A 23481-nucleotide genomic window follows, 5' to 3' on the forward strand; every position below is an offset into this window, starting at 1 on the left:
ATAGCTTGACTCCCTCTTCTTTGTGGCAGCCCCTGAGATATTGGAACACTGCTATCATGTCCCCCCTCGTCCTTCTCTTCATTAAACTAGACATACCCAATTCCAGCAGCCGTTCCTTATATGCTTTAGCCTCCAGTCCCCTAATCATCTTTGTTGCTCTTCTCTGTACTCTTTCCAAAGTCTCAACATCTTTTTTACAACCATTGTTCTATTATTCCATAGGACAAGGTTGTTGCCGTTCAGTTCTGCAACAATGGAGACAGGTAAGGATTTCTCAAGATGTTCTTCTACTAGAAGGTTGTTTTTCTCAAATGCTTTATTAAAAAAACCAAACAAACTTAAAAGGGTGATTAAGAAAGAGAAACAACTGGAAGGTCCAGTTCTAAACTTGGGATGGTATACATATTGTCCCTACTTAGCTATTGTAACACCTTACATGTTCTATAAAGATTAACCTTCATGAAAGTACATTCATTAAATGCATGAGCTGTTGAATAATCTCTAAATTAAAATGTAAGCTAGTCATAGATATGGGTAGCTTCTCAAGTACATCCTTAATTTTATAGTACGTAGTTATTAAATATGCAGTGAAAGTTGAATGTGAACCGGCTGCATCAAACAGCATTTCATTGGATGAAGTCTGTCTGTCTGTCTCTGTCTGTCTGTCTCCCTCTGTGTGTGTGTCTGTCTGTCTGTCTCTCTCTCTCTCTCTCTCTCTCAGTGTAAGTGTAGGTGTTTGTGTGTGTGTTATATATGCGTCTGAAAAGCTAATGTTCTTTGATATTAGCTTGTATAAAGTTACTGGTTGAAGACTGATGGGAAGATTATTGGGCAGCCTTTGAGCATGAAGAAGACCAGAGGCTGAAATGGACACAGATAAAGCAGGGCCTGATCCAAACAGCATGGAGTAATTGTTCTTTCAACTCTGAAATGCAGGTTAAGATTTGTCAGTGGAAGCAGAGATGGTACAGCCAGAGTTTGGCAATACCAGCAGCAAGAATGGAAGAATATCGTCCTGGATATGGCCACTAAAATGACTGGGTAAAAAAAAAAAAAATCAAAAGCTTTTTGTTTTTGCTGAGCAGAGATTAACACTAGACTAACAACCAAGTAAGCAATACCCTAATCAAGAAACACCGATGCAGACAAACAAATTAACACTAAACAACAGTTTAATCAAGAAACCGCCAAGAACACTTCCACCAACACAGATAAGGACCAACCCCACTTCTTTCTAGCACTGGTGATATCACCTAGTTTGGGTAATGACACGTCTGCAAGAAAACCATCAAGCTCAGAAAGCACCAAGGAGCTCACAGGTCAACCCTAAGCTACAAATATTTCCTTCTGTTGGTATTGTAGTATTGATCAATTTATCATTATTGATCATTTGCCCTTTTGCTATGATGCTGTTGTTGCTTTAATTTTCCCAGGAACAACGTCCTGTCTGGAGAAGACAAAGTGTCCAAGCTGAAGGTGACAATGGTAGCCTGGGATCGTTACGATGCCACTGTTATCACAGCAGTGAACAACTTCCTTCTGAAAGTGTGGAATTCTTCTACTGGACAGCTTCTCCATACTTTATCTGTAAGTTTAAGAAAAAAAAACTACCTAAGTTGGGGTTGTTACAGAGATTAGCATTTTAAACCTCTGTAGGCCTTTCAGACTTTGAAACCCGGATGCCTCCAGTTTGCACATCTTCAAATCCGAATTCGGATCTTGCTTAGCAATGAAAATTCCATTCCTAATTGTGATCGTAATTTGAGGACTACCTTTAATTTTGTCAAAGATACCCAAAGCACCAATATGGTGCAAATAACGTGCTTGAAATAATGACTTTCATATTTAATGTTTTATTTTCCAATCAATTTGGCAAATAAAACTACACAGGCTTCCTTGAGGAAAGATGGACTGAGAATTCAACATTACTTTTTTTTTGGATTTACCTCAAAAGCAGGTTTGGGTAACGTAGAATCAAGATCACGTGACGTGTTAATGCCACTTTACAATGCCTTGGCAAGGCCACACTTGAAATACGGCATCCAGTTTTGGTCACCACAATGTAAAAAAGATGTTGAGACTATAGAAAGAGTACAGAGAAGAGCAACAAAGATGATTAGGGGACTGGAGGCTGAAACATATAAGGAACGGCTGCTGGAATTGGGTATGTCTAATTTAACGAAGAGAAGGACGAGGGGGGACAGGATAGCCGTGTTCCAATATCTCAGGGGCTGCCCCAAAGAAGAGGGAGTCAAGCTATTCTCCAAAGCGCCTGAAGGCAGGATAAGAAGCAAGGGATGGAAACTAATCAAGGAGAGAAGCAACCTAGAACTAAGGAGAAACTTCCTGACAGTTAGAACTATCTATCAAAACAATCTATCAGTGGAACAACCTGCCTCCAGAAGCTGTGAATGTTCCAACACTGGAAGTTTTTAAGAAGAGACTGGACAGCCATTTCTCTGAAATGGTATAGGGTTTCCTGCCTGAGCAGGGGGTTGGACTAGATGACCTCCAAGGTCCCTTCCAACTTATTATTATTATTGTTGTTGTTGTTATTATTTTCTGGCTTTCCAAGTGTTTTGAACTCAGCCTGGTTCATCAACACCATGCTATGAAAATCTTACCATCCTCATGTAACTATGAAAACTACCATCCACCTTTGTATCTTTATCTTTATTTTTATATTTGTTACAGGGCCACGATGACGAAGTGTTTGTTTTAGAAGCTCACCCATTTGACCAAAGGATCATGCTTTCTGCGGGCCACGATGGGAACATTTTCATTTGGGACCTTGAGAAAGGAACAAAAATTCGCAATTACTTCAATATGGTAAGACCTGACCTGAAAAAGAAGAATAGAATAGAATAGAATAGAATAGAATAGAATAGAATAGAATAGAATAGAATAGAATAGAATAGAATGAGTGGAGAGTGGAGTGGAGTGGAACGGAACGGAACAGAATAGAACAGAATTCTTTATTTGCCAAGTATGGTTGGACACACAAGGAGTTCGTTTCCGGTGCATAAGCTCTCACTGTACATGCAAGTAATAGTGGTAATCATGATCATATACAACATGAAAATACATTCTATATATCTGTCAAGCAGATTGGCGTTTTCACCCGAGAGAAATTAACATGACTTCCTTGAGCATGTCTTTATTTCTCAGATGTACACGGATGTACTCACATAACTATTGACAATGTGTCAGAGCACGCACAGTCTTACTGTGCTGAGGTAACCCAGAAGTAAATGCAGTACACAGTGGTTTGTATTAAATGGTGGTTTATAACACGCTATCTACAAATATACCCTAGAAATAAAATACATACACATGGTGAAACAGCAAACTCCAATATATAGCAGTTACAGCAGTCAAATGGACGAGAGAGAAAAACTCCAGGAAAAAAACTTTCCTTTTATACTCAGCCTCTTAAAGGCACAGGCATGCTGAGTCAAACAGTTATATACATGGAGTCTTTCTCTTCCCCCTCTCTCTCTTTTTTTTAACAGATCGAGGGCCAGGGCCACGGTGCAGTATTTGACTGCAAATTCTCCCCAGATGCTCAGCATTTTGCTTGCACAGATTCACACGGCCACCTCTTGCTGTTTGGTTTTGGGTGCAATAAGTACTTTGAAAAGGTAAGGTTGAACATTTCTAGAGCTGAATTTGCCTTGGAAATGAGCCTAGCATGTGCGTTACATAATTCAGATTAAACTGTTATCAATATTGTCAATATATGGGCAAGCTTAAAGATGTGGTTTGGGTTCCATTCAAGCCAATGCAGGCTTCTGATAAATGACCTTTGTTGTTTCTGCTCTGTGATAGTAACTTTGTAATAGTTAATGCAGATTCCTTCCAATGGTGTATTTGGGATATGTTGGATAATAGGTCCCATAATCTCTGCCAATCATACCTTGAATTGGTCTTGGAAATAAATGGATTAGGAAAAATAAGTGCCATATAATTCACTCTCCTGAGAAACTGGGAGTTATCCCAATCCCTGTGGTTTTTGAAATTGTATACACCACTAGTCCCACGTTTCAGAACTTCTGTTTGTATTGACAAGAGCAAACGTTAGGCTTGTTTAATAAAAACAACAAATCATCAAAATCTATTCCGTTGTGCATATACATCAGATTTGTGATTTTGATTAGAGCCGCTTTATCCTTAAAGCGGCACCTACCGGTAAGTTATAAGTAAATACATTTGAATGCTTGGATGAGGCCATGCTGAAACTTTCCAACTTCCAGACAATTTCTGTCCATAAAAATGGTATTAAGATTAGAGCATTAATGTAATCTTTGAGTTGTATCAAGAGTTCGTTTTAATTGTTCGCTCGTGTCCATCCTTGGTGACTTTATAGGCAAGTGTTCTCCATGCTAGCCTGTCAAGGATAGCATTTGTCTGAAAGGGTATAGGGTTGCCTGCTTGAGCAGGGGGTTGGACTAGGAGACCTCCAAGGTCCCTTCCAACTCTGTTGTTGTTGTTATACACAGCTTTTTTCAGTTGTTGGATGTTCACTTTTGTATCAGCTTTGATGTTATCAAGCCACGTAGTCCTGTGGTTTTGGCTTCTAGTCATGTATCTGGCATTATACCATTCAGCACCTCTCTATTAGTTACTCTGGCTGTCCACGGTTGTTGTTGTTAGTTGCGAAGTCGTATCCAACCCATCGCGACCCCATGGACAACGTTCCTCCAGGCCTCCCTGTCCTCTACCATCTTCTGGAGTCCATTTAAGCTCACGCCTACTGCTTCAGTGACTCCATCCAGCCACCTCATTCTCTGTCGTCCCCTTCTTGTATTGCCCTCCATCTTTCCCAGCATTAGGCTCTTCTCCAGTGAGTCCTTCCTTCTCATTAGGTGGCCAAAGTACTTGAGTTTCAACTTCAGGATCTGGCTTTCTAAAGATCAGTCGGGGTTGATCTCCTCTAGGACTGACCGGTTTGATCGCCTTGCAGTCCAAGGGACTCGCAGGTCCAACTTTCACCAGCCATACATTGCAACTGGGAAAACCATGGCCTTGACTATACGTACTTTTGTTGGCAAGGTGATGTCTCTGCTTTTTAGTATGCTGTCTAGATTTGCCATCGCTTTCCACGGTACATGCAGTAATTTACACCAGCACTACAGTTCAAAGAGGCCGGTTCCTCTTTGATCAGCCATTCTTGGTGTCTACAGCTCTCACACCCATACACCATTATAGGGAAGACTATTGCTCTAACTAGCTTGCTTTTTGTATTTATAATAATAATCATTCATATATATATGTGTGTGTGTTCTTTGTGATTCATGTAGATTCCAGATCAGATGTTCTTCCATACCGATTATCGGCCGTTGATCCGTGACGCTAACAATTATGTGCTCGATGAACAAACCCAACAAGCCCCACATCTCATGCCTCCCCCCTTCTTGGTAGATGTGGATGGGAACCCCCACCCCACAAGATCCCAGCGACTGGTGCCAGGGCGGGAAAACTGCAAAGACGAACAACTTATCCCTCAACTGGGCTACGTAGCAAACGGTACAGAATTTCTAACAGAGCTGATGTGAATCTGGAGGCGGTGGGGATCCTTAGAGCATCACCTAGGCCTCGTTTGCATTACGGCCTGTGAAAAGGGCCCAGAGATGGTAACACGGAGATTGCTAGTCAGGATCCAGTTACGATATGGTAATTCCTTGAAAAATGCCTGTACGCTTTGCACCTTTGGAATGTAATAGAGGTGATCCTCAACTTACAAACAAAAACTGAGCCCAGAATGTATCTCCTAAGCGAGGCATGGGTTAAGTGAGTTTTACCCTGTTTTATGACCTTTCTTGCCACAGTTGTTAAGTGAATCACTGCAGTTGCTCAGTTAGTAACACTGTTGTTCGTTGATTGTGGCTTCCCCATCGACTCTGCTTTGTCAGAAGATTACAAAAGGGCACCACGTGACCTTGGGACACAGCGATGGTCGTAAATATGCATCAGTGGCCAAGCATCTGAATTTTGATCACGTGATCATGGGGGGAGGGATGCCGCAACAGTCGCAAGTGTAAAAAATGGTCATCGGTATCTTTTTTCGGTGTCGTTGTAACTTGTCACCATAAACGAATGGTGATACGTTGACTTAGGATCGATGGCTTCTTGGCCATGTAGATGTCCTGGTTCCGAAAGATGAAACTCTTCAAAGAACTTTGAGGCATTGTTTACCTCAAAGAATCTTTAATCGAGCAGCATAGCTTCGGTACGTACATAGTTGAAGCCAGAATCTGAATTCCCCTCCCCTAAACACATACTATCAAAGCACAATTCCCTCCTCCAATTAGCAGTCATAAATCACATTCTCCAATTAGTTTGAAATGCAGACCTTTCCTCAAGTTCCATAACCCGCCATTCCTTATCGTCTCTTATTTCAAACAACCTTGAAGAGGTTGTTATGTCCAACTAATCCCCTACTGCGATATTGTTATGTCCAACTAATCCCCATACACATTCTTCCCCCTCCCACCCCAGCATCATCTGATTTTAACTCTAAAAGTAACACACCGGTTAAAGAGAAAATGGCTGCATCTTCAAATATTGTCAAAGCGAGAACATCCGATGTTAGCAGCGTTGACAGTAAAGTTATGATAGAAACCCCCCCCAGGTACTTATGACCTAGTTGCAATGGCTGCCCCCCACCCCCCACCCCGTGGTCACTTGACCACATTTTGGACAACTGATAACCTGCCTCTATTTTACAGCTGTTTGCAGTCTGCCACATTTTTTTTGCCAGGAAACAGCACTTTTGCAACAATTTTATGGAAGAGAAATAGCGTTAAATCTCTTCCAGAATGGCGTAGATGCAAACAGAGAGTGTCTGTTTGCACCTGGTCTGTCTTTTGTGGGTTAGATCTAACGGGAATCTCTGTTTATAAAAAAGAAGATGGGTGTGTGGGGGGGGAAACATCAGAGTCTAGACATCACAAACAAAAGAACAGAGCAAGTAATATGCAGGTGCCGTATTTCCCCAAAAATAAGACCCGGTCTTATTTTATTTTTGCCTCCAAAAGAGGCACCAGGTCTTACTTTTGGGGCCGGTGGGGGTCTTTTCCACTCCCCTCCGGCACTGACCGCCCCGTCCAGCCAGCGCACTGCTTCTGGGGCTGAAGGAGCAGCTTCATTCTGCAGATGAGAATGGAGCTCCGGCTTGCATTTTGCAGTCAGAGGCCTTTCCGGAAGGCTTCTGCAGCCGAGTTCCGAGCTACAGATTGAATCCATAGCTCGGTATTCGGCTACAGAGGCCTTCCGGAAAGACGTCTGGTGGCAAAATGCAGGCCGGGGCACACCGCAGAAGAAGTGGGCCGGCGAGGAGAGGCCTGGCTGCAAGGTAAGCAGGTGTGGGGCAGCTCCACCTCCCCACCCCTGCCCTAGCTTGATTTTTCGGTGTGCGCCTTGCCCCAAAATGAGGGCTTATTTTGGGGGTAGGGCTTATATTAGGCCCACCCCCAAAAATCAAGCTAGGGCTTATTTTCAGCATAGGCCTTACACTTCCGGGGAAACACAGTAGGACCAACATTTTTAGTGTCGCAAGGGTGTTCTCTCGGATGGTGAGGGGAGCTCTTAGGGGCAAAATTGATGCTTTAAGCCTGGACATGCTAAGGAAGCTCTTTTTTTTGCCCCTGAAATCTCCAGAGCTCTCCCCTCCCAGTGCTCCTTCCCCTTCCGAAAATGCAGTATTCCTTACCCTCTCTTTGATCTCCCAAAGGTGATGGGGAAGTGGTGGAGCAGGTGATCGGGCAACAGACCAACGATCAAGACGAGAGCATCCTCGATGGGATGATTAGGGAGCTGCAGCGGGAGCAAGATCAGAGAAGGATCGGCGACAGGGACGCCCCTCCAAACCCTCCGCGGAGCAGATCGCAGTCTGTGAGCAGTAAGAGTCTCTCCTCCTCTCATTCTTCTGCAAGAGTGTAGAAAGTCACAACTCCCTCTCCACTGTCTTTTTAATGAAGCAAAAATGGTAGCAGGTTTTGTTTTTTGTTTTTTTGCTTAGCTCAAGTGTGTTCTGATTTGGAGAGGTCCTTGGTGCTTTCTTAGCCTGGCTGTTTTCTTGCAGATGTTTCATTGCCCCAACTAAGTAACTACTAGCACTGATGATGTTACCTAGTTGGGTAATGAAATGTCTACAAGAAAACAACCAAGCTCAGAGCACAACGACTCAACAGTCCTCGTCCTTCCTCCTCCTCCTCCTCCTCCTCCTCCTCCTCCTCCTCCTCCTTTCCACAAACCCCACTCCCTACTAGCACTGATGGTGTTACCTAGTTGGGTAATGAAATGCCTGCAAGAAAACAACCAAGCTCAGAGCACAACAAGGACCCCACAGTCCTCGTTGTCCTTCTTCCTCCTCCACCACCTCCTCCTCCTCCTCCTCCTCCTTTCCACAAACCCCACTCCCTACTAGCACTGATGATGTTACCTAGTTGGGTAATGAAATGTCTGCAAGAAAACAACCAAGCTCAGAGCACAACAAGGACCCCACAGGCCTCGTTGTCCTTCCTCCTCCTCCTCCTCCTTCTCCTCCTCCTCCTTTCCACAAACCCCACTCCCTACTAGCACTGATGGTGTTACCTAGTTGGGTAATGAAACGTCTGCAAGAAAACCACCAAACTTAGAAAGCCCCAAGGACCCCTCATTTCAGCCCTGAGCTACACATATTCTCTGTTATTGTTCTGATTTTGTTTTGCTCATTTTGGCAGTTTTGAGGAGCCCAAGCTTGGATATGGCTTCCCCCACAAACGTCGGGCTCAGACGGAGTGGCCAGATCGAAGGGGTCCGTCAGATGCACCACAATGCTCCGAGAAGCCAGATGGCCACAGAGAGAGATCTCATGGCATGGAGTAGGAGGGTAGTAGTAAACGAGCTGCCTGTTGGACTTAGCAGGTAAAAAAAAAATGGCTTTGTCAAGAGACATGTGGGCCGGGGCTCGCTTAAAATGATCCTTAGGAGTTCCCCATAGAGACACAGTCCTCAACCTACAACCATCTTTCTAGCAACTGTTCAAAGTTACGATGGTGCTGAAAAACATGGCCACCAGTTCTTGCAAATGCAACCATCACATGTGTCCCCTTGGTCACATGATCACAGTCGGGGTGCTTGGCAACCGGCATATGTATTTACAAGAGTTGCATTGCAGCATCCCAGGGTCACGTGACCCCCATCTGCGATCTTCCCAGGTGATTTCTGGGGAGGGAAAGCCAGATATGTTTAACAACTGCGCCCCAAAAGGTTGTAAAAGCCTAGTGATGTGATGACTTACTTAATGACCCCCACCTCACTTAATGAAGTTCTGGATCCCACTTGTGGTCCTAAGTCAAGGACTACCTTTATAGTCTCTTTAGCATCTTGGGAAATTAGCCCATCATGCTGGCTGGGGAATTCTGGGAATCGAAGTCCGCCTACCTGAAAATTGCCAAGGTTGAGAAACACAAGTCTAAGCAATTTAAAGGACCTAGCAGAACGCCTCAGCTGCAGAGAGTAGGTAATATTGCTAGTCCCTCTTCCTCCTCAGAAGAATTTAAAAAAAAAAGTTTAAAAGCAAATAATGGGAGATCTTTGAAAATATTTGGACAATAACCCAAATTGGTTATTTTTTTTTCCTCAAGAGTTCAGGAAGAATGCCGAGCAGCCAAAGGTGAATTGGAAATCCACCTGTATACTCTTGAAAAGAAGAGAAAGCCATCTCACACTTTGCAGAGGGTGAGAAATGTTTTCAAAAATGGGATTTTTTTTTCCAGGCACGGACCCCCTTCACTAACCAGTTGGAAATTTAACCATTCTGTATACGGACGGATGATAGGATGCATTCTTGGTAGAAGCGAAGCCTTCTAATTCTAATTCTAATTCTGTTTTCTAATCCTAAAACTTTAAAATAACAGAATTACCTGACTTAAAAATTTTTTTGAACCAGACTGTTTCCAAATTTGTAATTGCGGTTTATGTTTGTACAAGAAACAAAAAGGCCAGGCTGTTTTCTCCCAGTCTACGTACGTCCTTGTTACTTCACAAAGACAAACCCTCTTTTAACAGTAGACTGGAAAATAAACCCTTTTTATTTGAGTTACAGACCTGATAATTGTCCCAGAAAACCAAAGCAACAGAACACTTTTCCAATGGAGACCTTGTCCAAAAGCAAAACGGAGCACGAGTCAAACAGGAAATAACTCACAGGCAAAATAAACAGACCATGATCTCTTGACTCTGTAGTTCTTTGCAAACGGTTGCCTCCAGCAACCAGCCCTGCCCACACATTCCCTTTTTGTTACGCAGCCCCCAAGGCGTGGCTTCTCACTGCTTTCTCCTCCTTCCCTGGAGTCACCCCATTGCCTTCCTCTGTCCTACTCGTGTGACCTGCCTATGTTTACGAGTGTCTCTGAGGTCTTCCAGCTGTGCTTCCTCCGGGTCCGACTCAGCTTCCCAGCACAGCTGGCTCTCAGCTTGATCACGAGTGGAAGGACCAGCCTCTTCATTAGTTTATAAGTCCTGCAGCTCATCAGAGCCTCCCTCCGACTCTGATGGTTCTCCAGCCTCCTCCTCCTCCTCCTCTGATTCCCCAGACTCAACTACCGGGATCACAGGCTGGCACGGAATCACAACACAGGCAGGCAGGCAGGCATGTGTGCCTAGAATTTGAGATGCCATTCATAGCTACATTCAAGAACATAAAAACTTGGTTCACTTTAAGACATTCCTTGCAGCAAATGCTTCCCCCTTCAAATTTAAATTTCTATCTCCTGTTTTTTTCCTGGTCATCCTAAAAGAGCGATTATCAACCCGGTAGTGGGCGGTCTTTGCGCAGAAACCAGCGCAAGCGGCAACACGCTTACCAGACGCGTTCCACCATTGAACATCACTCACAAAGTGCAAGGAGAAGTTCCCACACCCAGGAAGACTCGGAGAGCTCCTCAGACGTAAGTGTCAGCGCTGCGACCACTGAGAGGCTGTAGCCATTTTACCTTTTGCCTTCGTTGTTTTTATTACTATTATTATTATGATTTGGTATTTTCAGATGGAGAGGAGGGGAGGGGAGAAAGCTTGAGTTGTTTCAGTTAGTCATAACAATTGCAGCTGTGTGAGAATCAAGGTCAATGCTAGAAAAAGTTTTGGCGGGCTGAAAAGTTGGGAGGAGAGCCTGTGTTTTAGAATTATTGGTGAATGTGACTTATGACAGCCTTTCTGGGGTGGGAAGACAACCTCAGGCTTGTTTTATTGGTTTAATAATAATAATAAAGTTGGAAGGGACCTTGGAGGACATCTAGTCCAACCCCCTGCTCAGGCAGGAAACCCTATACCAGTGATAGCGAACCTATGGCACGGGTGCCAGAGGCAGCACTCGGAGCCCTCTCTGTGGGCACACGCACTGTCTCCCAGGCCCCACCTCCTCCCACGGCCCCCTCCTCACCAGCCGCCCCCCCAGAGGATCGTCACCCCTGGGCGCGGCCCACACAAAGCAGCGCAGCCAAGGACATGGTAGCTGGGCAGCGGGGACAAGACTCCGCCCTTGCGCCCCGTTGCACGCAGATGATGCTGTTGGGTATGGGCGGAGGGCGTGGCCGCCATGGTGCTGCTGGGCTGCCTGGGTGATCTGTTGCGGGCCGTGGAGGTGGTGGGTGGCCCAGTGGGCGGGGCGGAGCAGGGACGGGTGGAGGGGCGGTTTTGGGGCATTCAGTTTCTAAAAGATTCGCCATCACTGCCCTATACCATTTCGGACAAATGTCTGTCCAGTCTCTTCTTAAAAACTTCTAGTGTTGGAGCATTCACCGCTTCTGGAGGCAGGTTTGTTTTAGTGTGTGATTGCCTTTTGTCTTGCTGTTTCCCTTTCGTTTAAAAAGAAAAATAAAAAAAAATTATACAGGGAGTCCTTGACTTAAAACGACCCACAGTTGGGAAGCAGGATTTCCATTGCTAAGCTTAACATAGGAAGACCTCACCCAAAAGAAAAAGGAATGAAGAACATTTTGTGTTTTTGTCTCCAATTCAGGACGATGATTCCGTGGGCACCAGTGATGGCTCTGGAGAGGACAACGTAGCTGCGTGGCAGAGCGAAAGCAGCTCCAGGTGTTTTGATTGCCCTTCACAAAAAAGAGAATATTTTAATTATTATACAAAAAGCACACTGCTTCTCGATAACTATTCTAAGGCCCTGGAATGAATGAATGAATGAATGAATGAATGAATGAAATTGCATCAAGAATATTTTGTAGAAGGATTATTAGAATTTAGACAATTTAGTGTAGTGGTTAAGGCACCAGGGGAGACTAATCCTGCCTTGAGTGAAAAGGCAGCTAGATATCCTTGGGCCAAAGGCATCTTGGTGTCCTTGGGCCAGTCACTTACTCTCAGACCTAGAGAGGAAATAATAATAAAGTTTGAAAAACTTTGCCAAGAAAATTGCAGGGCCTCGTCCAGGCAGTCTCTGAGAATTGGCAGGGTTGAATGGAAAGAGAGAGAGAGAAAAAAAAATAGGATTTGGCGGCAAATGAAAATTTAACTAGAATTAAAGTAGAAAAAATTAACTAGCATTAAACTAGAAAGGCATAAACTTGAGACGGTTAACATTTCCCTTTCTATGACTTCTTTTAGGCAGGCGGCAAGCTCTAACTTCCCTTTGAAGCCCTTCCAGTTGCATTTCATCCCATTCATTCGTTTCTCATTCTTTCCCAACGTGACAATTCCAGCGATTCGTCCAGCGAATATTCCGACTGGACCGCCGACGCTGGCATCAACCTCCAGCCCCCGAAAAGGCAGACGAGACAAGCGGCTCGCCAGATCTGCAGCAGCTCCGAAGATGAGCACGTCAAAGAGACAAAAGGGCAGGAAGAGAAGCGCAAGAAACCCAAGCAGGCTCGGAAAAAGGTAAGCGGGTCTCCCAAAAAAAAGAAACAAACAAAACCCTACAGACAAAACAAAAGCGTTTGATTAAGGCAATGGTGGCGAACCTATGGCACGGGTGCCATAGGCGGCACTCGGAGCCCTCTCTGTGGGCACACGTGCCGTTGCCCCAGCCTTGCCTTCCCCCGCGACCCCCTCACCAGCAGCCCCCCTGGAGGAGAGTCGCCCCCGAGCGTGGCCCACGCGGAGCAGTGCAGCCAAGGACATGGCAGCCAGACAGAGTAGCCAAGACTCTGCCCTCACGCCCCATTGTGCACAGTTGATGCTGCGGGGCGCGGGCAGAGGGTGTGGCCGCCATGGCGCTGCTGGGCGATCTGCAGCGGGCCCTGGAGGCGGTGAGTGGCCCTGCGGGCAGGCGGGGTGAGGGCGGGGCAGGGGGTTGGAACGGGGCCGGGGCCAGTTTTTGGGCACTCGGTCTCTAAAAGGTTCGCCATCACTGGATGAAGGCAAGGTCATCCCCCATCGCCTTAAGATCTGTGCATCAGTTATTCGGTCCTTCTGCTTGTCTTTGAACCTAGAAATGTTTCTGGTTTTTTTTTAAGAAACCCAGTGGATTGCTGTCAGCGGATGCTGAACCTACGGAAGAATGGTTTGCTCCTCACTGGATCTTGGACACCATCCCGCGGCGTTCTCCTTTTGTCCCACAGATGGGAGATGAGGTACTCGCAGGTTGCAATGTTTAGCTCAGCTTAATTTCCAATGACTACACCGCATCTGCTGTAAGGGCTTACCGACTCATTTCCTAATCCCTCACCTAATAAAATAACCCGGGAAATACTGGTCTCTTTTATGCACAGTTTCTTTTATCAGATCAGCACGAAGTAGTTTCTTTGAATGTGGCCAAATTTCATTATACTATGAGGAAAATTAGGCAGACTCTAACTGCCCACTGATAATCCACCACGAATCGTAATATATTGTTTTGTATTATTATTATTATTATTATTATTATTATTATTATTATTATTATTATTATTATTGTTGTTGTTGTTGTTGTTGTTGTTGTTGTTGTTGTTTTCAATGCTTTTATACCTAGTGCTGGTCTGCAACCATAATAAAAATGGATGGATGGATGGATTAGACCCCAATGAAATTTGCAGAAATAATTTTAGCCACATCTAATAAAACTGAAGGGATAAACTTTTTTCAGACATGCCGGCACAATCCCAGTTCATGTCAAGGGATAAACTTTTTTCAGACATGCCGGCACAATCCCAGTTCATGTCAGAATTTACTTTGGGGAATGACTACAATAGATTCAAAGTATCTTTTTAAGAATTATGCTATTTGGAATAAAGTATTTATACCAAAAGTATTTAAGTACTTTTGGGGGGTGGGGGAGTTTACTGCAAGGGTGGAACTTTGAAGAAGTTATTTATTTATCTGTTGAGCTTTTTATTTTTTTTATTTTTTTACATTTTGTAAGCTGCTCAGAGTCACCTATGTGTGAGTTGGGCAGCTATATAAATTTGTTTAATAAATTTATAGCGTTTGGTATTACGAATTTGCTAAAACATATGAAGAACGGCTGCAGGACTGGGGTTTGGCTAGTCTAAAGAAAAGAAGAAATAGCAGTGTTCTAATTCTATTCTGTTCTGTTCTATTCTATTCTATTCTATTCTATTCTATTCTATTCTATTCTATTCTATTCTATTCTCTACCACATCGACCTTTTGAGTTTGTTGTTCTTTTTATGAATTGCAAGTAAAACTGGAAAACACTTCAGGCGTGTTGATATTCTGATTTGGTTTACAAACACATTTGCAGAGGTTGTCTCAAGTGGAACCAGAATTGTCCCCAAGGACTGGAATTCAGTGTCAGTTATGCTGCTGTCTCAGCCCGGTGCCCCTTTACATGTTCAGGATACACAAGCAGCCCATCTGCTCAGGCAGCTGTAGGTTCTTTTGATCAAAAGACGACTTATCATCTACTTTATGCAACAGACTATGTCTCTAGGTTTGGACACCGTGAAAAAAACCATTTCTTTCTTTTTCCTTTTTCCTATGATTTGATGAAACAAGCAAAGGGACTCTGAAACATGTGAAGTTACGATTCATTAGCAGATGTAATCTGGGAACCCTTGTAATATGCAATTGATATACTTTCCGGAGTTCCAGAGATAAGCAGTAATTAACAAATAAATAGGTTTTATTTTTAGGATGCCGTATTTGAAACATTTTAATGGAAGTTGCTTTCTGAAGCCCATGTATAAACAGCCCTGTTTTCCCACCTTCCTTTCTTCCAGATAATCTATTTCAGGCAAGGGCACGAAGCTTACGTGCGTGCAGTTCGGAAAGCAAAAATTTATAGCGTTAACTTGCAAAAGCAGCCATGGAATAAAATGGAACTCAGGGTAAGCAGTCGAGAATAATGTTTTGGGTGGGTTATTGATTGTGGCCAGAATGCACTTTATATCATGTCCAACCATTAGTTTAGCCCAGCGTTGAGAAACCTTGGTAACTTTAAGGTGGGTGGATTTCAACTCCCAGAATTCCCCACCCAGCTGTGTCCTATTCAGAAGTAGCTTTTAGGTAATAGTTTCCAGGTAAGGGTTTTCCCCAGTCCCGCCTACGGATGCCATGATTTGAATCTGGCACAAAGAGCTCTTGAAAACAGCCCTGTCTTTGATGAAGGAGTTTGATAGGATATGAACATTTCTGCCTGATTGGCTTCTGAACCAATGAATGAATGGATGGATGAATATAAAATATAACATAAAAAACTTTGAGCCAAGTATGTATATCGTGCTATAAGGAAAATAGGCCACTGTATTGTTGTTGTTAATTGCGAAGTCGTGTCCGACCCATCGCGACCCCATGGACAACGTTCCTCCAGGCCTTCCTGTCCTCTACCATCTTCTGGAGTCCATTGAAGCTCACGCCTACTGCTTCAGTGACTCCATCCAGCCACCTCATTCTCTGTCATCCCCTTCTTCTATTGCCCTCAATCTTTCCCAGCATTAGGCTCTTCTCCAGTGAGTCCTTCCTTCTCATTCGGTGGCCAAAGTACTTGAGTTTCAACTTCAGGATCTGGCCTTCTAAAGAGCAGTCGGGGTTGATCTCCTCTAGGACTGACCGGTTTGATCGCCTTGCAGTCCAGGGGACTCGCAGGAGTCTTCTCCAGCACCATAGTTCAAAGGCCTCAATTCTTTGGCGCTCAGCCTTTCTTGTGGTCCAACTTTCACAGCCATACATTGCAACTGGGAAAACCATGGCCTTGACTATACACACTTTCGTTGGCAGGGTGATGTCTCTGCTTTTTAATATGCTGTCTAGATAGGGCAAATCTAGGCCACTGTATATATCAGGTCAAAAACCAAGAATGACATATGGCAATTCTCCCAAGCCGAGTTCTTTATTATTTCACACAATAAAGAACTGGGAAGATTCTGTCTATAGGTGTGAAACAATAAAGAACTCATCTTATAACAGTAAGCTGTGACCGGGGTTGGGGGGGGGTGTTCCTTGTTTATTAAGCCACCAGTAAAGTAACAGTACAGTGGCTCTGTATAACCTTATCCTGATTTGACTCTGATTCTAAGGATGCAGTGATGGCATCCACGTTTTATTCTCGTCATTGCTAGAATTGAAGTAAGAAGACATTCAAAGGCGCGGTCCCCTTAAATGCTCCTTGCCTAGGTGTGTTTTGAAATTCAAAACAGGAAGTAACCCTTAGCTGTTGAACTCTTCTCTTTGACAAACAGGAACAAGAATTTGTGAAGGTTGTAGGAATTAAGTATGAAGTTGGACCACCTACGCTGTGCTGCTTGAAGCTTGCCTTTCTTGACCCCATCTCGGGCAAAATGACGGGGGAATCGTTTTCCATAAAGTGAGTAGCTCACTAAAGGTGTGGTTAATCTTCCTGGTGATCCTTTTGAGCTGTTGACTTCCTTCCCCTCCCATTCTTTTTCCAGTTTTTTTTTTTTTTTGCCAGGGATTCCCAAAAGGTTGCCGGTGGAGGAGTATCACAATCATTCTGTCATGTTGACACCCATGCAAAATTCTCTCCCACACCTAAAATTTCTTTATAGCTTAATTTTTGTCCTGCAGTATGCAAAAGGTATTCCTGTTCCACCATATGGAACAATAATTGAAGGCCTAAGTGATACTTAAATAAATTCAAAATTGTTATGTTTAGAAAGGCTACAAAGACCTGGCTCTCCACCCAGGATTTTGAGATGAGAGGGTGAGATCCCCTCAGTTCATTACACTTGCCATCTTTTATCAATTCTGTTGTAATGTCTCCAGATTGTTGTGAACCACCCAGAGTCATCAGTCACCACATATATTTCATTTTTTTTTATCATTTAACAACCACAATTGGGACTGGCAACTAAGTCACCAAGCAACGCAGTTGCTAAGTGATCTTTCTCCATAAGTGCTTACTTCCTTGCTCTTCCTTGGCTTTACAGACCTGTGAAGGTCATAAATGCGAGGATTAGTCCAAGTTACTTTTTTACCCCCATCGTAACTGTGAACGGTTGCTGAATGAGACAGTCCCTAAGTGACGACTGCTTTTGTTATTCTTTTTATGACGGTGCCTTCAAATCAGTTTTTGGCTCCTGCAATTGCCTGGACTAGTCCCTGTGGTTTTCTTCCATTCTTCCTGGCCAAATGTCACCCGACTGGTTTTGTACCTGTGGCAAGACTAGATTTCCCAGTTTTTAGCCTGGTGTCTGAACCACCACACCAAACTGGCTGTCTCAGCCACAGTATTTTAATTAAATTGTGCATTTTGGGAGATGCTACATGTGCCTTTCATTCTTCCCAAATATGTGTGATGGAGAACTCTCTCTCTCTTTTTTTTTTTTACTGCTCACCAACCATACATAGCAACCTTAGGCCATATGTAAGATGGAACTAGAATTCACAGTTCCTTAGTTTCTTGACTGATGTCTTAACCCAGGGGTCTTCAAACTTGGCCCTTTTATGACTTGTGGACTTCAACTCCCAGAATTCCTCAGCCAGGCAAGCTGGCTGAGGAATTCTGGGAGTTGAAGTCCACAAGTCATAAAAGGGTCAGGTTTGAAGACCCCTGTCTTAACCATTCCACCCAATTGGCTCTATTATTATTATCACCACCCCCTCTGTCTTCTTGGCTGAATCGTTTCGCTTTTGTCTCACAGGTATCATGACATGCCTGATGTTATTGACTTCCTTGTGTTGCATCAATTTTACAATGAAGCCAAAGAAAGAAACTGGCAGATCGGTATGTTTACCTGTTTGCTGTGAAACCTTCGAGCTTTTCCTGGTCTCTAAAAGAATGGCTTGGTTTAATATTTATTCTGCAGCATGATGTATAGTCTGCATTCACTTGGGTAAGCAGAACAACGGTTTCAGAACCAATCATTCTAAAATCTCTGCCGCCATTCGAAAAACATGGATCCTGATATATAGGTTGCCTTCAGACATTGTGGGTACTCCATCATTGGAGCTTTTTAAGAAGAGACTGGACAGCCATTTGTCCAGAATGATAGAGGACATGAAAGGCCTGAAGAGGGGGTTGGACTAGAAGATCTTTAGGTGCCTTTCATCTTTGGTATTCTGTTATTTTACAAGCCTCTGCAGATATTACTTTGTTTTCTCTGACTTTCTTATTGCAGGGGATAGATTTCGTAGCATAATTGATGATGCCTGGTGGTTTGGAACCGTAGAGAGTCAACAGCCATTCCAAGCAGAATATCCAGACAGTTCCTTCCAGTGCTACAGTGTTCAGTAAGGATGAATCTAAGTGTTGGAATTTTAGTGCAAAAAAACCCCAACAAATTCCCAGAAAAAAACATAAATTAAGTATTGATAATCCTCTGGTTTTGGAATATTTGTATCCAATGTCATGGTTCCGATAAATGAACCCATTAAAAGAACTTCAAAGCAAGAATTCTTCTTCAAAGAACATTTTATTAGGATACACAGTATGGGCACTACATAGTTGAACCCAAAACTAAATTCCCTTCCCCCAGATACAAAGTAACAAGTTGCAATTCCCCCCCCCCAAGCAGTCATAAATCACATTCTCCGATTAACCTGAAGCACGGCTCCCCCTAAACGTTATCTGCTTGTGTCCTTGAGTTCCCACAAAGCAGCATTATTATTATGGCTAGCTGAGCTCAAGCATTCAACCCTTCTACATTTGATTACTAAGTAGCAGAGAAAGCATGCAGAAAGCAAAGTAAAAAATGGCTGCAATTTCCCTCATTTGTCAGAGCGGGAACATCCATTGTCACAACGTTGACATCCAATTTCTTAGAATACAAGATTGCTGCTCAATTGCCATGAAAAGCTGATTTTTATGTTTCGTTTTAATTTCTGCCACCCAGTGGAATGCCGGAAATAAATTATGTACATTGGGTTAGGGTTTTATTGGCAGAATAGACAAAATGGGAACAAATTTGGTGGAGGTGGGAGGGTAGGGAGGACAACCTGATTAAAAAAAAAAAAAGATTGTGTTGAAAAATGGACCAGATCTTGCCCAAGAGTTGCAAGAAAAATTTTCCTAAAGTCTCTCCATGCATTTCTTAACTTGACTAAGCTATTTCTGAGATGTTTTATTGTTGTTGTTGTTGTTGTTGTTGTTTTATAGCTGGGACAACAATGAAAGAGAAAATATGAGCCCCTGGGACATGGAACCAATTCCAGAAGGAAGTAAATAATGCTTGTTTTCTTCCCTCCTTCATTTTCATAGAGATTGCATTTTTTTATAACGGCAAAATATTACAGCAGCATTACAGTTTTGCCAAGCCTCTACATAAAAAAGAATTCTATTCTTTTTTCAATCAGTGACTAGTTTTAAGTAATCTAAAGTAATACAGGAATAAGATGCAAATTAAAATAATAATATTTAATTTGACCTCATGGGCTACTTTCAGTTTACACACTGTTTTTAAAGCAGCATGGTAAAATTAAAATGAAAGCCCTTTCAGACATGCTCGAACAATTACTCTACAGCAGGGGTGCCCAACCAGGGGTGCTCACACCCCCTGGGGGGGGTGTAAGATGATATTCTAGGGGGTGCGAAAACTTGGGTTTTCAAAGTTATAGTGTATATGCATAATTTGTTGCCGTTATTTCGAACTTTTGTAAAGGGTGCGAGAACATATCAGAAGCGTTCTAGGGGTACAGGGTATAGAAAAAGTTGGGAACCGCTGCTCTACAGGATATATTTGAAGAATACAGGAGAAAGTCAAAGTAACCACTTTTTAATTGCATAACAGAGGGTTTTCTTATACAAAAATAATGGGCTATTTTCCTTTGGGGAAAGAGGGAGAGACAACAGTGGAAGTTTTTAAGAAGAGATTGGACAGCCATTTGTCCGAAATGGTATAGGGCAGTGATGGTATAGGGCACTCGGCAGAGACCGAGTGCCCAAACTGCAACCCAAAACCCACTTATGTATCGTCGGGTGCCGGGTGGGTGTGGTCCATTGGGTGGATGTGGCCCATTGGGTGGGTGTGGCCCATTGGGTGGGTGTGGCCCATTGGGTGGGTGTGGCCCATTGGGTGGGTGTGGCCCATTGGGTGGGCGTGGCCCATTGGTTGGGCGTGGCTGCGGTGATAACGGCAGACTGGGTGGGACTAAAAAGTTCAATCAATCCCAACTTTTCAAGATCTTTTTTTTCCCATGAGAAGTTGAAATTGACTGATTGAACCTTTTTTTTTTTTTGCACATGGTGGCGGAGGCCTAAAGCGAAAAGGTTTTATAAAACCCAGCTGAAGGCCTAGGACTGGGGCGACGGCGCGCGTGCCCACAGAGAGGGCTCTGAGTGCCGCCTCTGGCACCCGTGCCACAGGTTCTCCACCACGGGTATAGGGGTTTCCTGCCTGAGCAGGAGGTTGGACTAGATGACCTCCAATGTCCCTTCCAACTTTTTAAATTACTACTACTACTACTACTACTACTACTACTACTACTACTACTACTACTATTATTATTATTATTATTATTATTATTATTATTATTATTATTATTATTATTATTATTATTATTATTTATATATCATTACCATAATGCAACAACCTGATGCATCCAAGTAGCTCACTCTTTCCCCCTCCCTCACCCCCTCCCCCCCGCAGCGGCTTATCCAGATGAGGTGGGGGCTGGGGTCCCCGTGACCACGGAGGAGCTGGCATCTCTGCTGTACAAGCCCCAGGAAGGAGAGTGGGGCTCCCATTCCCGAGATGAAGAATGCGTGCGGGTTCTCCGAGGCATCGATCAGCTTCTTTCCCTAGGTACAGCAACGTTCATCCATAAGGTCTGGATTTGTCCTGTTGCCCCTGTTGGGGTAGAATCAGCAGAATTGTTAATTCTTAATGGTTCAGCTACCCACAGTTGCTGGGAGAAAGAGAAAAGAAAAGAAAAGAGAGAGAAAAAGAAAGAAAGAAAAAAAGGAGAGCAAGAAAGAAAAAGAAAGAGAAAAAAGAGAAAAAGAGAAAGAAAGGAAGGAAGGAAGGAAGGAAGCAGAGAAAGAAAGAGGGAGGGAGGAAGGAAGAAAGGAAGGAAGGAAAGACGAAGAAAGAAAAAGAAAGGAAGGAAGGAAGGAAAAAAGAAAAAGAGGGAGGAAGGAAGGAAGGAAGAGAGGGAGAAAGAAAAAGAAAGAAAGAAGGAAGCAAAGAAAGAAAGAAAGAAAGAAAGAAAGGGAGGGAGGAAGGAAGGAAGGAAAGAGACAAAGAAAGAAAAAGAAAAAGAAAGGGAGGAAGGAAGGAAGGAATGAAGAGAGTAAGAAAGAAAAAGAAGGAAGGAAGCAGAGAAAGAAAGAAAGGGAGGAAGGAAGAAAGGAAGGAAGGAAAGAGACAAAGAAAAAAAGAAAAAGAAAGGGAGGAAGGAAGGAAGAAAGAAAGAAAAAGAGGGAGGAAGGAAGGAAGAGAGAAAGAAAGAAAAAGAAAGAAAGAAGGAAGGAAGGAGAGAAAGAAAGAGGAAGGAAGGAAGGAGGGAAGATAAAGAAAATGACTCTATCAATTGCAATACGTTAAAAAGGCATCTGTTCTCCTTGTTTTTAATTCCTTGTAATAATCTATCTAAATAATCTAAATGATGAACTTTCCAGGCCTGCGAGGCTGGCTGAAACATAACATGAACAGAAGAAATCTAATTGTTTCTTGTCAAAATTTGAATTAGGAGAATATCTTGGGAGCATCACCTGGTATTAGGGCTTAGAGTAATATTTATATAAAGTCAAACTTCACATTCATTTTCAGAGAGGTTTCCCCCCCCCTAAAAACACGTAATGCTTCTACTATCTTTCTTAAAAGTCTTATTTAGTTCACCTTTGCTGTATTTTGTTTTTCTGCAGAGATTTCTAATCCCTTTGCGGTTCCAGTTGACCTTAGTGCCTATCCTCTGTATTGCACTGTTGTTGCTTATCCAACTGACCTCACCACAATAAGGAGAAGACTTGAAAACAGATTTTACAGGTTGGATGAATGCTTGCTCTCAGTAATGTATAAAAGAGTTTCTTACCATTGTTCGCTTTTATGCTAAATTAAATCTGTTGCAACTTCTTAATTAAGAGAACTGTAAGTTCTTCTGATTGGACCAACTAATTTGCTAGCAAACGCAAAGGTCTTTTTATTTGGGATGTGTGATCTTGAGAAACTAGGTGTCTTCTGTATTTATAAAAAGGTTTTGCAGTCCACCAAAGTTGATTTAAAACAAAACTATTTTAATTAACTAACAACAGTGAGTATCTTCAGTAAACGGTTAACAGTCAAACTTTTGCATTCTGAAGTTCAGGGCTTTCTGTAAAGGAATGGTGCCCAGGGCTCCGTGTGATGCCATTTTGGACCAGAATGCTTTCTTATCTCCATTTGTTGCGAAGTCGTGTCCGATCCATCGCGACCCCATGGACAACGTTCCTCCAGGCCTTCCTGTCCTCTACCATCTTCTGGAGTCCATTGAAGCTCACGCCTACTGCTTCCATGACTCCATCCAGCCCCCTCATTCTCTGTCGTCCCCTTCTTCTATTGCCCTCAATCTTCCCCAGCATTAGGCTCTTCTCCAGGGAGTCCTTCCTTCTCATTAGATGGCCAAAGTATTTGAGTTTCAGCTTCAGGATCTGGCCTTCTAAAGAGCAGTCAGGGTTGATCTCCTCTAGGACTGACCGGTTTGATCGCCTTGCAGTCCAGGGGACTCGCAGGAGTCTTCCCCAGCACCAGAGTTATCTCCATAACACATAGTTTTTCTTATTAACTTTCAAAAAAATGGAATTGCCTTAAAGCACCTTATGCAGAGTCCATGTATGGTGTGTCTTGTCCAAACCCTTTTCAGTTGCCTAAATCAGAGGTCCCCAACCTTTGGGGCACCAGGTTACATGGAATGCCCTCTGGAATGACCTACCCCCCGACCTACGTACAGTTGCGGACCTGCGCCTTTTTCGCCGAGCCCTGAAGGCCCATCTATTCCGTGCGGCCGGCCTGGCGTAGTTTGATTATGTTTCAGTGGGGATTTTTGTATGGGTGTGTTTTTAGAACAGGCCTGTTATTTAATTCGATTTTAGAACAGAAACTATTTATTTATTATCGTGGTTTTTAGTATCGCCTGTTCACCGCCCTGAGTCCCGTAAGGGAGATAGGGC

At 43.4% G+C, this 23481-nt stretch overlaps 1 protein-coding gene across 1 annotated transcript in view; it reads left to right on the top strand.

Moving 5' to 3' along the window:
• The window catches only part of BRWD3 (bromodomain and WD repeat domain containing 3), a 43592-nt gene that overhangs the window by 9259 nt on the left and 10852 nt on the right, over positions 1-23481 (top strand). Inside the window, exons 7-26 of the mRNA XM_015818786.1 lie at positions 223-263; positions 937-1041; positions 1434-1587; positions 2695-2829; positions 3513-3641; positions 5301-5526; positions 7733-7906; positions 8724-8907; positions 9630-9723; positions 10785-10934; positions 12005-12081; positions 12702-12887; positions 13466-13574; positions 15161-15268; positions 16619-16743; positions 18041-18123; positions 18518-18629; positions 19495-19556; positions 20984-21139; positions 22201-22343. Coding sequence (XP_015674272.1) covers positions 223-263; positions 937-1041; positions 1434-1587; positions 2695-2829; positions 3513-3641; positions 5301-5526; positions 7733-7906; positions 8724-8907; positions 9630-9723; positions 10785-10934; positions 12005-12081; positions 12702-12887; positions 13466-13574; positions 15161-15268; positions 16619-16743; positions 18041-18123; positions 18518-18629; positions 19495-19556; positions 20984-21139; positions 22201-22343 — 2553 coding nt within the window. The remainder of the gene's footprint in view (positions 1-222; positions 264-936; positions 1042-1433; positions 1588-2694; positions 2830-3512; positions 3642-5300; positions 5527-7732; positions 7907-8723; positions 8908-9629; positions 9724-10784; positions 10935-12004; positions 12082-12701; positions 12888-13465; positions 13575-15160; positions 15269-16618; positions 16744-18040; positions 18124-18517; positions 18630-19494; positions 19557-20983; positions 21140-22200; positions 22344-23481) is intronic.

This window comes from Protobothrops mucrosquamatus, unplaced genomic scaffold (genome assembly GCF_001527695.2).
Source record: "Protobothrops mucrosquamatus isolate PMUCROS unplaced genomic scaffold, P.Mucros_1.0 scaffold790, whole genome shotgun sequence".
Taxonomy (NCBI): domain Eukaryota; kingdom Metazoa; phylum Chordata; class Lepidosauria; order Squamata; family Viperidae; genus Protobothrops; species Protobothrops mucrosquamatus.